General features: G+C 37.9%; 1 protein-coding gene across 6 annotated transcripts in view; it reads right to left on the minus strand.

Annotated features, from left to right (window-relative positions):
* PCNX1 (pecanex 1) overlaps positions 1-18,249 on the minus strand; it is a 204,777-nt gene that overhangs the window by 156,770 nt on the left and 29,758 nt on the right. For all 6 annotated transcript variants that reach the window (XM_074393052.1, XM_074393051.1, XM_074393050.1 and 3 more), the window contains exon 2: positions 14,910-15,118. In XM_074393052.1, coding sequence (XP_074249153.1) covers positions 14,910-15,118 — 209 coding nt within the window. The remainder of the gene's footprint in view (positions 1-14,909; positions 15,119-18,249) is intronic.

The raw sequence follows: 18,249 nt of genomic DNA on the forward strand, positions 1-18,249 counted from the left end.
TTTGCCTGTTCTGGACATTCTATATAAATGGAATTATATTTTATCTTTTGTGCCTGGCTTCTTTCACTTGGCATGTTTTCAAGGTTCATCCATGTTGTAGCATGAATCATGTATTTCATTCCTTTTTATAGCCAAATAATATTCCACCGTATGGATAAACCTATTTGTTTATCCAGTCATCAACAGATGGATAATCTTGCCTGGTTTTATACAACACTTCTGACAGCAAGTCCAAATTATTGCAATCTGAAGATACAGTTATTATTAATAATAAATAAAAACAGGCTGGGTGTGGGGTTCATGTTTGTAATCCCCGCACTTTGGGAGGCCAAGGGAGGCAGATCACTTGAGCCCAGGAGTTTGAGATCACACTGGGCAACATGACAAAACCCCACCTTTACAACAAAAATTACCTGGCGTGGTGGTATGTGCCTGTTCTCCCAACAACTCAAGAAGCTGAGGTAGGCAGATAGATTTAGCCTGGGAGGTCAAGGCTGCAGTGAGCTGTGATTGCACCACTGCATTTCAGCCTGGGCAATAGAGCAAGACCTTGTCTCAAAATAATAATAATAATAAATATTTACTAAGTACTTACTATATTCCAGTCATGGGAGTATGTGCTTTATTTGTATTTTCTGATAAAACTTTTTTATAAGTGCTATTATTCTCCTTTTACAATTGAAAAAACTGAAAACCAAAAGGTATAAAAACTTGCCTAAGGTCTCAGAGGAGGAATGAAACATAAACAAGTCACTGGTAAATGGAGTTCAGGTGAAAGGGGAGGACAGAAATAATACCTCCTCAGCACTCTACAAATAAGTTATCATATCTGTTCTTTCTTTATTTCCCACACTTGAATACAGGTACTCATAACCAGCATGGCCTAAGATAAGGCTCAAACACCAGGTCTGTGAAACTCTAAAGCCCACATTCTCACTTTTTGTTGTTGTGTTTAAGAGACAGGGTCTCGCCCCGTCACCCAGGTTGGGGTGCAGTGGTGCAATCATAGCTTACTGAAGCCTCAAACTGCCGGGCTCAAGTGATCCTCCCACCTCAGTCTCCTGAGTAGCTGGGACTACATGCACATGACACCACACCCGTCTACTTTTTTATTTTTTGTAGAGACAGAGTCTCACTGTATTACCCAGGCTGGTATCAAAATCCTGGCCTCAAGGGATCCTCCCACCTTGGCCTCCCAAAATGCTGGGACTACAGGTGTGAGCCACTGTGCATGGCCCTCATTCTTTCTAAGGAAGCATACTGCCTTACACCAAATAGGCACTGAAGTTCTCTTTCCAGTTCAAAACCGAAAGTAAACACCACTATTTAGAGCAGGGATTTTAAAACTCAGTACTGTTGACATTTTCAGGTCACATAATTCTTGACTGCATTGTAGGATGGCTAGTGGAATCTCTGGCCTTTACCCACTAGATACCAGTAGCAACCCCCTCAGTGTGACAACCAAAAAAAGGCTCCAGACATTGCTAAATGTCCCCTGGGGGGCAAAATTACCCACTCATCACCACACCCCACCGCCCATCCCATTGAGAAATGATTTAGAACTAATGGTCAAAGATCAATATTGCATGGGAAGAAAGGAGATATCAAAGGAACAAGAAAGACGAAGGGAAAAAATGGACAGCTACTTTTATTTAAAAACCCTCTAGTAAAATTTCTGCACTTCTTTCTTTTCTATAAATTCAGAAGTAAAACTCTTAGCCAAGCTGTAGGTGTTCTAAATATAAACATATAAAATAGCTGAGTAAGAGTTTTCTTTATCGGCAAGACTTGCAGGTTTGCACAGATTTCAGCACATACCTGGAAAGCATAGTAGTTTATAACTCCCACAGAAGCAAAGTGGTCTACTGCAGTAAGCAATATACCAAATTCAGGTACTATCTACCTTTATGCCCTAACTTCCCCATCTGTTAAGAAAAAAAATAAACCAGGTACAGGCAGAAAAGCAGAAGGGGTCTAATCTGAATTACCGAGAAGCCTTCACAAATTAATTTGTTGATTATTAGTATCATATTAATTGCTCATGCTCAGGCTTTGATCAGAAACTTTGCAATACCATTAAAGTACCGAGTTTGTAAATCTAGAGTAAAATGATGCTCATAAAAACAAGAATATATAAAAACAAAGTTCCTATATTCACAGGTACAAAGTTCCTAAACAGAATTATCTCTCTCAGAAAAGAACCTAAAATCCAGCTTCATACAGTTTAAACTGATCCTTAGTTTACAATATTATAAACATTACTGTCCTGAGAAACAGAGTAACCATGATCTTTCTTCAAATGTTTATATTCAAATCCTAAAATTAATGTTACCTCCTGAAGCATTAGAAATGTGAAAAAAAAGTGACTATTTCCCTAAAATAAAGATTTAAGCATTTTTAACTACTGTACCACATAAAAGAGAGACCAATGAAAAACATAAAGCTTAAGTAGTTATGTTATACTTATTCATTCATACAATAAATTGAGAGGCACAACGTACCACACACCGTGAGATACGCTCTACAGATCGTGAGATAGGCTCTAGAGATACAAGTATTTATATTCCTATTCATTTCTTTTCCTCAGAACAGAACATAAGATTCACAAGTGGGAGGGTGAGGAAAGGAGATGTCAAAAACAAAAACCTACAACAAAGATCTTAATAGTGAAACTTAAAAACATTCTCTTTAAAGGTTAGAAAAAAAGACAAGAATGTACAAAAATAATATTTCGAACTAACCATGTGCTAGAAATCATAGCCAGTGAAAAAAATTAAACAAGAAGTATAAAGACTAGAAAGAAAGAAATAAAATTGTGATCATATAGACAAGGAACATCATTAATAAGGGGGTTTAATAAGATTGCTAGACACAAAATATTGCTACATTTTAGGGGAAAAAACAAAATTATAAAAAATTTTATAAGAGCATAAACACTATAAAATAAATTTCCTTTTAATGGAGAAAATGAAAAACCATTACTTAAAGACATTTAATAAGACTAAATAAATGTAGAAATTCAATATTGTAAAAATACAAATTCTCAGCAGCAGGATCTACAAATTCTCAGCAGCAAGATCTACAAATTCAGTGAAACTCCAATAAAAATACCAACTTCCTGCTGACTTTAAAGTTTACATCAAAAGTCAAAGAGCCAAGAATAGCAAAGTCTCTTCTAAAAAGAATATAGTGGGAGGTTTACCCGACTAGCCAGCAAGAGTCATGGTTTAAAGCTGATAAGAATAGTGTGGTAATGACATAGCCAAGTAGATCAACAGATCAGAACAGAGAAACCAGAGACAGGCGACCAGAAGTGAATTTAGCTTTTGCCAGTGAGAGTGCTGCAAATTACTAAGGAAAAGATACTCCATTTAACAAATACTGGGTAAATCAGAGATTAATTTTAAAAAATAATAATAATCCTTAAGAACCTACCTGAGACTAAAGACTAAAATAACTTCAGGTAGAACTGAAATGTGAAAACAAAAGAAACATGAAACTTAAAAAAGACAATACAGAATACCTTTCTGATCTTTGTGTAGAAAATAATTCAGAAAATTATTTCTACACAAAAATCCTAGCCAGGCATGTGGCTCACGCCTGTAATCCCAACACTTTGGGAAGCTGAAGCAGGTGGATCACCTAAGGTCAGAAGTTTGAGACCAGCCTGGCCAACATGGTGAGACCCTGTCTCTACTAAAAATACAAAATTACAGGGTGTGGTGGTACATGCCTGTAATCCCAGCTACTCAGGAGGGAAGGTGAGAGAATTGCTTGAATCTGGGAGGCAGAGGTTGCAGTAAGCTGAGATTGCATCACTGCACTCCACTGGGCAACAAGAGCAAAACTCCCATCTCAAAAAAAAAAAACAAAAACACAAAAAAAACTAATTACTAAAAAGTGATAAATTTCATTGTTCTAAATTTAAAAATACATGATAATCATAAAAACCTTCAAGGAAAGCAAAATGGCAAGCCACAACTGGGAGATGACTGGAATATATACATAACTAATAAAGGAGTAGCATGAATATATAAAAAAAAAAATTCCTAATAATCATTAAGAAAAAGACAGCACCAAGGAAAAATGAAACAAAACATAAATGAGCACTGGAAAAGAGAAAAAACATAAATGGACGATATATGAAAACATAAGATGCTTAACCTCATTAGTAATCAGAAGATTAACTGAAAGTCACAATGAGATGCATTTTACACTTCGGGAATGGCAAATTTTTTCAAGACAGGGTCTTGCTCTGTCACCCAGGCTGGAGTACACTGATGTGATCAAAGCTCACTGAACTCTTGAACTCCTGGGCTTAACTGATCCTCCCACCTCAGACTCCCAAGTATGTAGCATCATAGGTGCACACCACCATGCCCAGCTAGAGTTTTTCATTTTTTGTAGAGACAAGATTTCACCATGTTCCCCAAAATGATCTGAAACTCCTGGTTTCAAGCTGTCATCCCACCTCTGCCTCCGAAAGTGTTGGGATTACAGGCAGAAACCACAGTGCCCAGCCAATTTTCGATTTGTTTGTTTTTTAACCCAAATCAATAGCTAAGTGAATGGCAAATTTTAAAAGTTTACCAATATCAAATGTTGATGAGGATTGGAACAATAAGGACTTTCATACACTACCGGTGAAAACATAACTTGGTAAAATCATTTTGGCATACAGCTTGGAATTGCCTAAAATTGAACGTGAAAATGCCTTATAAACCAGCTTACATAAACAAGATACACACATGTACCATAAGACCAAAAAAAACTAGAAATAACCTGAATGGCTATAAACAGAAGAATGAATAAATAGATTGTAGTCTGTTCTTAAAGTGGCACACTACATGTCAGTGAATAGGAATAAACTCTAGCTACAAACATCAGCATGAGTGAGTCAATAAAATATAATATACTGTGCAAAAAAGAAAAATCTCTCACAGAGAAATGCATATGGTATGATTCTCTTATGCTGTCCTAAAGCAGACAAAAAATAATAAATATATTCAGGCATATCTACAAAGAGTGTGTAACAATAAAGAAAAGCACGGGAGTTATTCACAGAAAATTCAAGATGATGGTTACTCCTGAAGGGAAAAGTGGAATGAAATGGGAGAGGAATGTCATGAAGCTTATACGGTATTTATATAATATTTTATTTCTTAAGCTGTGGTAGGTAATGAAGTATTCACTTGATTATTACTAACACAGTCTCTGGAATCTATATTCCATTCACAATAAAAAAATTTTTAACTAAAAGAAAATGGAACAAAACAATTCGGAAGCAATGACAAACACAAATACTATTCAGAATAATTAGAAAAATTATCAAGTGATTACTATGTGTCAAGAATTATTCTAAGAGCTTTATATATATAATTTATTCATTGTAACAATCCTATGGGATAGTTCCATTATTTTACTCATGATTCTGACAAGACAGCCAACGCATAAAAAGCTTAAGTAACTTCTCCCATGTCATACCATTAAGAAGCCTTGGCTGACTGAGTGTGAAGTCTACATTCTGTTTGCTTATCCACAATGTAAGAGTGTGCATTTTTTAACAGAAACAGAATAGGCTTAAGGAATATACAAAAACTATTTTAAAAATCTGAAACATTATAAAAGATAAGTGAATAAAGAGATGATAAAAACATCTGAAAAAATAGAAATCTCATCTATATCACTATTTTAAAAATTTAGTTTCTACAAATTTAATAGAATTGTCATAAAAATTCTAATGGAGGCAGTGAGTTGTGATATTGCTACTGTACTCCAGCCTGGGTGACAGGGCAAGATTCTGTCTCTAAAACGAAAACAATAGCCAACTACAGGCATGGTGGCACATGCATGTAGTCCCAGCTACCCGGGAGGCTGAGGCAGGAGAATTACATGAACCCAGGAGGTGGAGACTGAAGTGAGTCAAGATCGTGCCAGCCTGGGTAACACAGTGAGACTCTGCCTCCAAGAAATAAATAAATAAATAGAGGATGGCCAAATAGGAACAGCTCTGGATTGCAGTTCTCAGTGAAAACGCGGACAGTGAGCAATCACTGGATTTCCAAACGAATTTTTAACGCCCACAGAGCAGGAGATTCCCAGGCGGAAAAGTGCCACGCATCTCTAGCACGGCTCTTTCAGCCAGAGCAGCGGTCTACACACAAAAACTCATACAAATCAGGGTGCCGTTTCAACTGGCGGCTAGAACGCCTATGAGACAGAGTCGCCTGTTCAACTGAAAAAAAGGGGGCTGAAACGGAAAGCCAGGTGATCTGCTCAGCAGGTCCCACTCTCACAAAGACCAGCAATTTGAAACGGTCTGGATTGAGAGTTTCACAGCAAGCACAGCTGGACCCAGGGCAGTCCAGCTCTGTGGGAGGAAAGGCAACTGTCATTACCGAGGCAGCCCCCAACTACCAAGGCAGTCTGTCATTGCTGAGGCAGTCCGCCATTACCAAAGCAGTTCTAACGATGCCTCTATAAACAAAACTCCAAGGAAGTTCACACAGCAGCTGGGTAGAGGCCACGGCAGCTCAGCAACACCTCTACTGGCAGACCGTCACTAGGATACCTCCTCGCTGGGCAGGGCATCTCTAAAAAAATGCAGAATAACAGGAACTTATAAATCAAGCCCCACCTTCCTGGGACAGAGCACCTGGGATAAAAGGTGGTTATGAGTTCCGCTGCAGCACACATAAATGTACCCCCCCAGCAGCTCTGAACAGAACAACGGAGCTCACAGCTCAGCACTTGAGCTCCTATAAGGGACAGACTGTCTCCTCAAGCAGCTCCCCAAACTCTGTATAATCAAAGAGACACCTCATAAAGGAGAGCTCAGGCTGACATCTGGCTGGTATCCTTCTGGGACAAAGGTAACAGAAGAAGAAACTGACAGCAACCCTTACTGTTCTGTAGCTGCTGCAGGTGATCCCCAGGCGAGCAGGGTCTGGAGTGGACCTCTAGCAGTCCTACGGCACAGGGGCCTGACTGTTAGAAGGAAAACTAAGAAACAGAAAGAAATAACTTCAGCAGCAACAAAAAGGATGTCCACTCAGACTCCATCTGGAAGTCACCAACCACAAAGACCACAGGTAGATAAATCCACAAAGATGGGAAGAAACCAGCACAAAAAGGATGAAAATACCCAAAATCAGAACATCTCTGCTCCTTGAGGGGATACCAACTCCTCACCACCAAGGGAACAAGGCTGGATAGAGAATGAGTCTGAAGAACTGACAGAAACAGGCTTCAGAAGGTGAATAATAACAAACTTCTCTGAGCTAAAAGATCATGTTCTAACGCAATGCAAAGAAACACAGAACCTTGAAGAAAGGTTTGACAAAATGCTAATGAGAAGAAACAGCTTAGAGAGGAATATAAATGAATTGACGGAGCTGAAAAACACAACACGAGAACTTCACGAAGCATACACAAGTTTAAATAGCTGAATCCACCAGGGAGAAGAAAGGATATCCGCAATTGAAGATCAACTCAATGAAATAAAACGAGAAGGCAAGATTAGAGTAAAAAGAGTGAGAAGAAATGAAGAAAGCCTGCAAGAACTATGGGATTATGTGACCTAATTTATGTTTGATAGGTGTACCTGAATGTGACAGAGAGAATGAATCCAAGCTGGAAAACATTCCTCAGGATATTATCCAGGAGAACTTTCCCAACCTAGTAAGGCAGGCCAATATTCAAGTCGAGGAAATACAGAGAACACCACAAAGATATTCCTCAAGAAGCGCAACCCCAAGGCACATAATCGTCAGATTCACCAAGGTTGAAATGAAGGAAAAAAACGCAAAGGGCAGCCAGAGAGAAAGGTCGGGTTACTCACAAAGGGAAGCCTGTCAGACTCATAACTGATCTCTCAGCAGAAACCCTACAAGCCAGAAGACAGTGGGGGGCCAAATATTCAACATCCTTAAAGAAAAGAACTTTCAACCTAGACTTTCATATCCAGCCAAACTAAGCTTCATAAGTGAAGGAGAAATAAAATCCTTTAAGAACAAACAATTGCTCAGAGATTTCATCACCACCAGGCCTGCTTTACAAGAGCTCCTGAAAGAAGCACTAAACACAGAAAGGGACAACCAGTACCAGCCACTCCAAAACACCAAATGGTAAAAAGCATCGACACAATGAAGAAACTGCATGAACTAACGGGCAAAACAAATAGCAAGCATCAAAATGGCAGGATCAAATTCACACATAATAATATTAACCTTAAATGTAAATGGGCTAAATGCCCCAATCAAAAGAACTAGACTGGCAAATTGGAAAAAAAGTCAAAACCCACTGGTGTACTGTATCCAGGAAACCCATCTCACATGCAAGTATACACATAGGCTCAAAATAAAGGGATGGAGGAAGATCTACCAAGCAAATTGAGAGCAAAAAATAGCAGGAGTTGCAAACCTAGTCTCTGATAAAATAGACTTTAAACCAACAAAGATCAAAAGAGACAAAGAAGGGCATTACATAATGGTAAAAGTATCAATGCAACAAGAAGAGCTAATGATCCTGAATATATATGCACCTAATACAGGAGTACCCAGATACATAAAGCAAGTTCTTAATGACCTACCAAGAGACTTAGACTCCCACACAGTAATAGTGGGAGACTTTAACACTCCACTGTCAATACTAGACAGATCAACGAGACAGAAAATTAACAAGGATATCCAGGACTTGAACTCAGATCTGGACCAAGCAAACCTCATAGACATTTACAGAAGTCTCCACCCCAAATCCACAGAATATACATTCTTCTCAGCACCACATCGCACCTACTCTAAAACTGACCACAAAATTGAAAGTAAATCACTCCTCAGCAAATGCAGAACAATGGAAATCATAACAAACAGTCTCTCAGACCACAGTACAATCAAATTAGAACTCAGAATTCAGAAACTAACTGAGAACTGCACAACGTCATGGAAACTGAACAACTGGCTCTTGAATGTTGACTGGATAAACAATGAAATGAAGGAAGAAATAAAGATGCTCTTGGAAACCAACGAGGACGAAGATGCAACGTACCAGAATCTCTGGGACACATTAAAAGCAGTGTCTAGAGGAAAATTTGTGTAGTTAATGCCCACTTGAGAAGAAAGGAAAGATCTAAAATACACACCCTATCATCAAAATTGAAAGACCTAGAGGAGCAAGATCAAAAAAACTCAAAAGCTAGAAGGCAAGAAATAACTAAGATCAGAGCAGAACTGAAGGAGATAGAGACATAAAAAAACCTTCAAAAAAATCAATAAATGCAAGAGCTGGTTTTTTGAAAAGATCAACACAATAGACCACTAGCCACAATTAATAAGAGAGAAGAATCAAATAGATGCAATAAGAAACTATAAAGGGGATATCACCACAGATTCCACAGAAATACAAACTACCATGAGAGATTACTATGAACAACTCTATGCACACAAACCAGTAAACCTGGAAGAAATGGATAAATTCCTGGGCACTTACACCCTCCCAAGCCTAAACCAGGAAGAAGTCGAAACCCTGAAGAGACCAATAACAAGGGTTGAAGTTGAGGCAGCAATTAATAGCTTACCAACCAAAGAAAGCCCAAGTCCAGATGGATTCACAGCCGAATTCTACCAGACATACAAAGAGCAGCTCGTACTACTCCTTCTGAAACGATTCCAAACAATCCAAAAAGAGGGAATCCTCCCCAAATCATTTGATGAGACCAACATCATCCTGATACCAAATCCCGGCAGAGACGCAACAAGAAAAGAAGACTTCGGGCAAATATCCATGATGAACAGAGATGCAAAAATCTTCAATAAAATACTGGCAAACCAATTGCAACAGCCATCAAAAAGCTTATCCATCAAGATCAAGCAGGCTTCATCCCAGGGATGCAAGGCTGGTTCAACATACCAAGTCTATAAAGGTAATTCACCACATAAACTGAACCAAAGACAAAAACCACATGATTATCTCAATAGATGCAGAGAAGGCCTTCGACGAAATTCAACAGCCCTTTATGCCAAAACCTCTCAATAAATTAGGTATCGATGGAACATATCTCAAAATAATCAAAGCTATTTACAACAAACCCATAGCCAATATCATACTGAATAGACAAAAACTGGAAGCATCCCCTTTGAAATCTGACATGAGACAAGGATGCCCTCTCTCACCACTCCTATTCAATACAGTATTGCAAGTTCTAGCCAGAGCAATCAGGCAAGAAAAAGAAATAAAGGGTATTCAATTAGGAAAGAAGGAAGACAAATTGTCTCTATTTGCAGATGACATGATTTTTAGAAGACCATATTGTCTCAGCCCAAAATCTCCTTAATCTGATAAGCAACTTCAGTAAAGTCTCAGAATAAAAAAATCAATGTGCAAAAATCACAAACATTCCTATACACTACTAACAGACTTAAAGAGAGCCAAATCAAGAATCAACTGCCATTCACAAATGCTACAAAGATAATACCTAAAAATACAACAAACAAAGGATGTAAAGGACCTCTTCAAGGAGAACTACAAACCACTGCTCAACGAAATAAGAGAGGACACAAACAGATGGAGAATCATTCCATGCTCATGGTTAGGAAGAATGAATATCACAAAAATGGCCATACTGACCAAAGTAATTTGTAGATTCAGTGCTATCTCCATCAAGCTACCAATGACCTTCTTCACAGAACTGGAAAAAAACCACATATGAAACCAAAAGAGAACCCGCATAGCCAAGACAATCCTAAGCAAAAAGAACAAAGGTGGAGGCATCACGCTACAGGACTTCAAACTATACTACAAGGCTACAATAATAAAAACAGCATGGTACTGGTACCAAAACAGAGATATAGACCAATGGAACAGAACAGAGGCCTCGGAGGCAATGCCACACATCTACAACCATCTGATCTTTGACAAATTTGACAAAAACAAGCAATGGGGAAAGGATTCCCTGTTTAATAAATGGTGTTAAGAAAACTGGCTAGCAGTGTGCAGAAAGCAGAAACTGGACCCCTTCCTGACACCTTACACTAAAATTAACTCCAGATGGATTGAAGACTTAAACATAAGACCTAACATCATAAAAACCTTAGAAGAAAACCCAGGCAAAACCATTCAGGACATAGGCAAGGACTTCATGACTAAAACACCAAAAGCATTGGCAACAAAAGCCAAAATAGACAAATGGGATCTAATTAAACTCCAGAGCTTCTGAACAGCAAAAGAAACAATAATCATTAGAATGAATCACCAACAAACAGAATGGGAAAAACGTTTTGCAATATACCCATCTGACAAAGGACTTATATCCAAAATTTACAATGAACTAAAACAGATTTACAAGAAAAAAAACAAACCCATTCAAAAGTGGGTGAAGGATATGAACAGACACTTTTCAAAAGAAGACATACATGAGGCCAAACAAACACATGAAAAAATGTTCATCATCACTGGTCATTAGATAAATGCAAATCAAAGCCCCACTGAAATACCATTTCATGCCAGTTAGAATGGCGATCACTAAAAAATCTGGAGACAACAGATGCTGGAGAGGATGTGGAGAAACAGGAACACTTTTACACTCTTGGTGGGAGTATAAATTAGTCCAACTATTGTGGAAGACAGTGTGGTGATTTCTCAAGAACCTAGAAATACAAATTCCATTTGACCCAGCCATCCCATTACTGGGTATATAGCCAAAGGATTATAAATGGTTCTACTATAGGGACACACGCACATGTATGTTCACTGAGGCAGTGTTTCCCAAATGCCCATTGATGACAGACTGGATAGGAAAACTGTGGCACATATACACCATGGAATACTATTCAGCCATAAAAAACGATGAGCTCATGTCCTTTGTAGGGACATGGATGAACCTGGAGACCATCATTTTCAGCAAATTGACACAAGAACAGAAAATCAAACACCACATGTTCTCATTCATAGGTGGGTGTTGAACAAAGAGAACACATGGACACAGGGAGAGGAACATCACACACTGAGGTCTGTGGCGGGGGACTAGCGAGGGGACTGTTGGGGGTAGGGAGTTGGGGAGGGATAACATGGGGAGAAATGCCAGATACAGGTGATGGGGATGGAGGCAGGAAACCACATTGCCATGTATGTACCTATGCAACAATCCTGCATGTTCTTTACATGTACCCCAGAACATAAAATGCAATAAAATATATATATATATTTAAGAAAAAAATAAAATTCTAATGAAATTTTTTGGAAAATGAGCACACATGAAGATATCTCACAAAAGTACGTATATGCATGAGAATAATCAAATTAATAACAGAGTCAGGTATGGTGGCCCATGCCTGTAAATCTAGCACTTCAGGAGGCTAAGGCCAGTGGATTACCTGAGGTCAGGAGCTCAAAACCAGGCTGGCCAACATGATGAAACCCCATCTCTACTAACCTTTGTAAAAATACAAAGATTAGCCAGGCATGGTGGTGCATGCCTGTAATCCCAGCTACTCTGGAGGCTGAGGCAGGAGAATTGCTGGAACCCAGGAGGTGGAGGTTGCAGTGAGCTGAGATTATACCACTGCACTCCAGTCTGGTTGACAGAGCAAGACTGTCTCAAAAAAACACAAAAACACAAAATAATAACAAAAAAAAATACTGGAGTCACTCACAGTGCTGAGTATTAAGCATATTATAAAGCTACTATGATAAAAACAACATGGTATAAACAAAAAAAGGCAGAAAGATGAAGCAGAAAACCAAGTTCAGAAACTAGCATAAAGTATATACAATATATCATGTAAAAAAGAAACCATTTAAATTTACAGGGAAAAAATTCATTACTTAATGAACGGTGTTGTGACAAACAAATCTAAACAAATTACGTTTAATGTTTTCAAACTGACTACAATTTAAGAGTAAAAAGTAAAATGATAAAAATACTGAATATAGATACAAAGACCTTAATGTATTGTTTATTTACATAATTAGAGGGAAGGAAAATCTTAGAAAACATGTTATCAAGAGAAGAAATAATAAACATACAAAATTGGACCACAGAAAAATAAATAACAGGATATAAAGAGACTGACAAATAAAATCCTATAAGCCGAGGAAGAATATTTGATACAGAAGGGCTAATACCCTTTGTTTAAAAAAAAATTCCCAAAGTCAATGGCAAAAACAAAAATCTGCCAGCAGAAAAATATGCAATTAACAGAACAAATATAAATGGCAATAACAAGAAATATACCTCCATTTCACTGGTATTTCAAAAATGGAAATATTAAACAATAATTTAATTGTTTAAATGTTAATATTAAACAATGAGACATCAAAGTTTTTCAAAATACTAAATACTTGAGTTGTCAAAAGTGCAAAAAAAAAAGAGGCAGCGGAATTTCTGGTCATAGTCATTAAATGGTAAAATCTTGGGAATTTGGCAATAAATATTGGAAAACTTCAAATGTGTATAGCATTTCTAGTAATTCCACCTCTGAAAAACTATGGTAAAACATTCAGGCCAGGAGTGGTGGCTCACGCCTGTAATCCCAGCATTTTGGGAGTCCAAGGGGGGATGGATCATGAGGTCAGGAGTTCAAGACCAGCCTGCCCTAGATTGTGAAACCCGATCTCTAGTAAAAATATCAAAAATTAGCCAGGCGTGGTAGCACACACCTGTGATCCCAGCTATTTGGGAGGCTAAGGCAGAGAACTGTATAAACCTGGGGTATTGGGCCACTGCACTCCAGCCTGGTCGACAGAGCAAGGCTCCAACTCAAAAAAAAAAAAAAAAAAAAAAAAATTTGAATCATTTAATATTTAAACATCACAGTTATCTAATATTAAAATTCCAAAGTAATTGATATAATTAAAAATGGGATAAATTATAATACATCCACACAATGAGATACTGTGCATCATTAAACATAATATCACAGAATAATTGTTTTCACTACTTCAAATATTTACTGAGTACCTATCAGTGCCAGACACTCATTTTGGACCTGGGAATATAATAGTTTATAAGCAAAACAAGGTCTTTGCCTTCAAGAAGTTTATAAATGCAAATAAATGTTAAGAAAATTTCAGATAGTGATTTAGGCAATAAACAAAAATTACAAGGGTAAAATATGTGTTTAATTAACAGACAGGGTACTCATGTTAAGAATAAGGAAAAAAATGTGATTGAAAAAGAATAAACAAAGGCTTTCAATGCCCGGGATATCACCTGTTTTAACAGAAGTGTCCACTTTTTGTTATATTATTTATGCCTCGATATCTGAAATATTTCATATTATGCTCAGTGGAAACAACTGCTTAGATTATTTGCTCTTTCTCACCTTGGTTTCCACATTTGTAAATCAGGGATATTACAGCATCTACCTACTACAATTGTTTTGAGGTATATCAAGTGATCACCAAAAAACTTTTTCTAGAGTTATATTAAGGGTACCTAGTATTTGTGTAAGGTCACAAACTTTTGACTATGAATAATAAAGCACATACTTCTGTCAAAAAGAGAAAGTGGAAGGTGGCAAGGCCAAGGTCATCCTAATATATATACACACACATATATTTTATTTATATATATGAATAAAAATAAATACTGAGACTTTTTATCCATGCGCAATAATTTATTTTAGGCTGCTGGTTTTGGTCTTTAGTGTGAACTATCATAGAGTAGTGTATTGTTCTAGCCTGTCTAGCAATGAGGCCAAAAATAGTGTATTGATTTAATCCCCCGAACATGCCAGGTAGCTTAGCTCTGTTCTATTACAATCTGTACCTGTCACTGTATCTACATCGTTAAGATCTAACACTGACTTAAAACCAAAATAAAAAAATTTTAAAAAGTACAACATAATAATCACATCATTATAAAAATACCACGATCTAAATCATTACAATCTGAGTGATAGAGGTTTCCTTACCTCGGTCCATTGCTGTCTTTTCTCCTGGTTGAACAGTTGCCTTGTTCAGCTTTGGCTCGCTGATCCGTGAAGTCATTCGCAGTCCTATCTACAATTTCTCCAGCATCAAGTGCTCTGTGTAGTCGATAGTTGACCATCTTCAGAACAACGAAAACAGCAGCTATCACAGGACAATAAACTGCTACTATAATCATGGAAGAAGGAAGGGCCTTTAAGAGAAAGAAAATAAGGAAATACATTTTAAAATATTTTCTATTGTATTCAATTAGAGCAATCTGTATCTAAAATATTAAACACATTTACACATAAAGCAACAACTATGTTACTAGCACTAAGCTACAAAAGTACTTACATAACTGGTCAGCCCAATGCAAAAGACACTAGCTACATGTTGCTACTGAGTACTAGAAATATGGCTAGACTGCACTGAAATATAAGGTGAGAATAAACTAACACTGCATTTCAAAGATTCAGTATCTTAAAAAAGAATGTAAAATATCTCAATTTTTATGTTGATTACATGTTGAAATAACAGATTATGTTGGGTCAAGTAAAACATTATTAAAATTAATTTCACATGCTTTTTACTTAATGTGGCTACTAGGTTAAATGAAAGTTGCCAGGTTTAAAAAAAAAAGTGGCTACTAGAAAGTGTTAAATTATATATATGGCTTATCTGCATTACATTTCCACTGGAAAGCATGAGTATACAGTCCATACCAAAAGCCTTATCATACAGCTGGAGAACAAATGTATCACACTACAGTATATGTGACAAAAATCAATGTTGTGATCCAAATATAATCCCTATTTATGGGCTCTGTGTAACCAATTTTTAGGACAAATTCTTTGTATACCAGAAAATTGGAAGTTAAAACTGTCTTGAGAATGACCTTAGAACTGTGACCATAAAACCAAGTAAGATATAAAAGACATGTGAAATTTAAGTGGGTTTTATTTTAAAATAAACATTTAAAATACTTAAAAATTGTAGCCTGCCAAACAAAAAGAATAAAAGAACACAGAACAGAATCAAGTAACAGATTAAATGAAATAAGTCAGCCAAACATCCTGGGTGTGGGGCTGAAGGCCCATCATACAGGAGGATTCAGTGGTGGAAAACTTGAGTCCATGGGTGACAGGCTTGGAGACCAGCTCACTGGGAAGGCAAGGCCTAGAATCACTGTTAGCAGAGGTAATACAACTAGCCTCAACTTACCCCACTTTCATGAGAAAAATCACCCTGACATCTATATCTCTAGATCCCACATGTTTTCATAAGATTCAATTTCAGTTATCTGAGAACATGACCCCAAATTGGCTTTAAAAAAGTAACCTCTAGCTGGGCGTGGTAGCAGACACCTGTAATCCCAGCTACTCGAGAGAGTGAGGCAGAACAATCACTTGAACCTGAGAATCGCGTGAACCTGGGAAGTGAAGGTTCTAGTGAGCCCAGATTGTGCCACTCTACTCCAGCCTAGGTGACACAATGAGACTCTGTCTCAAAAAAAAAAAAAAAAAAAAAAAAAAAAAAAAAAAGGAGTAACCTCAAATCACTTGAGATAAAAATAAAAAGGTCTTGTTGAGCCAGGTAGGTTTAGAATACAGATATGAGCTAAATTTCGTTAAAAAAAAAAAAAAAAAAAAAAGTTCTTGAGAGGAAAAGACGGTGGGTTGTAATTGAGAGGGGAAAACATAAAATCCACTAATTAATACTTTTGTGTTGAGTGTGGGCATAATAGGTATATATTGAAAATTTGGTATTTTCAAATACTTGGATTAAGAAGTCCTGCATATTAATTTATCTAAAAAATTAAACTTGCGATTCCAATTTAAAATGTTACTGAATAACTGGTTTGGGCTTATAATTTTAAGTTGAGAAACATATTTAGAAGTTTACAAAATCCCTAATTATCATATTTGGAAGAGTTGAGTACTTGTACAATATTGCGTAATATATATTTGGTCTGCATCCCAGTTGTCTGGCATAATACTCTTAAAATCCCTGGAATCTCCAAACTGGTAATTTTTGTTCAATATTAGGTTGACTGGTGCCTGCAGGCTCCTGGATAGCCTGAGGAGCAGGACTGGTTTCCAGGGGAGTCAACCCTCAACCTCCAAGAAGGGAAGAGGGGCTGTAGGATGAGTTGATCACTGTATTTGTCCTTTCTCACGCTGCTATGAAGAAATACCCAAGACTGGGTAATTTATAAAGAAAAGAGGTTTAATTGACTCACAGTTCCCCATGGCTGGGGAGGCCTAAGGAAACTTACAATCATGGCAGAAGGTACCTCTTTCACAGGGCAGCAAGGAAGAGAAATGAAAACCAACTGAAGAGGGAACCCCCTTATAAAACCATCAGAGCTCATGAGAACTCACTGATTATCATGAGAACTGAATGGGAGAAATGCCCCATGATTCAATTATCTCCACCTGGTCCTACCCTAGACACATGGGGATTATCACAATTCAAGTTGAGACTTGGGTGGGGACACAGACCTAAACCACTTCATTCCACTCTGGCCCCTACCAAATTTATGTGCTCACATTTCAAAACAAAATCACGCCCTTCAAACAGTCTCCCAAAGTCTTAACCCATTCCAGCGTTAACTCAAAAGTCTAAGTCCAAAGTCTCATCTGAGACCAACAAGTCCCTTCCACCTATGACCCTGTAAAATCAAAAGCAAGTTAGTTACGTCCTAGCTACAATGAGGGTACAGGCATTGGGTAAATACATCCATTCCAAATGGGAGAAATTGGCCAAAACGAAGAGGCTACAGGTCCCATACAAGTCCAAAATCCAGCAGGACAGTCAAATTTTAAAGCTCTGAAATGATCTCTTTGACTCTATGTCTCACATCCAGGTCACTGATGCAAAGAGGTGAGCTCCCACGGCCTTGGGTAACTCCACCCCGTGGCTTTGCAGGGTACTGCTCCCCTCCTGGCTGGTTCATGAATTGGCATTGAGTGTCTGTGGCTTTTCCAGGCACATGGTGCAAGCTATCAGAGCTACCATTCTGGGGTCTGGAAGACAGTGGCCCTCTTCTCACAGCTCCATTAGGCAGTGCCCAATTGGGACTCTGTAGGGGGAGGAGTGTCCAACCCCACATTTCCCTTACACAGTGCCCTAGCACAGGTTTTCCATAAGGGCTCCACCACTGCAGCAGACTTCTGCCTGGACATCCAGCCATTCCCATACATTCTCTGAAATCTAGGCAAAGGTTCCCAAACCTCAATTCTTGACTTCTGTACATCCACAGGCCCAACACCACATGTAAGTCACCAAGGCTTGATGCCTGCATCCTCTGAAGCAACAGCCTAAGATGTACATTGGCCCCTT

This window comes from Saimiri boliviensis, chromosome 2 (assembly GCF_048565385.1).
Source record: "Saimiri boliviensis isolate mSaiBol1 chromosome 2, mSaiBol1.pri, whole genome shotgun sequence".
In the NCBI taxonomy this organism is placed as follows: Eukaryota; Metazoa; Chordata; class Mammalia; order Primates; family Cebidae; genus Saimiri; species Saimiri boliviensis.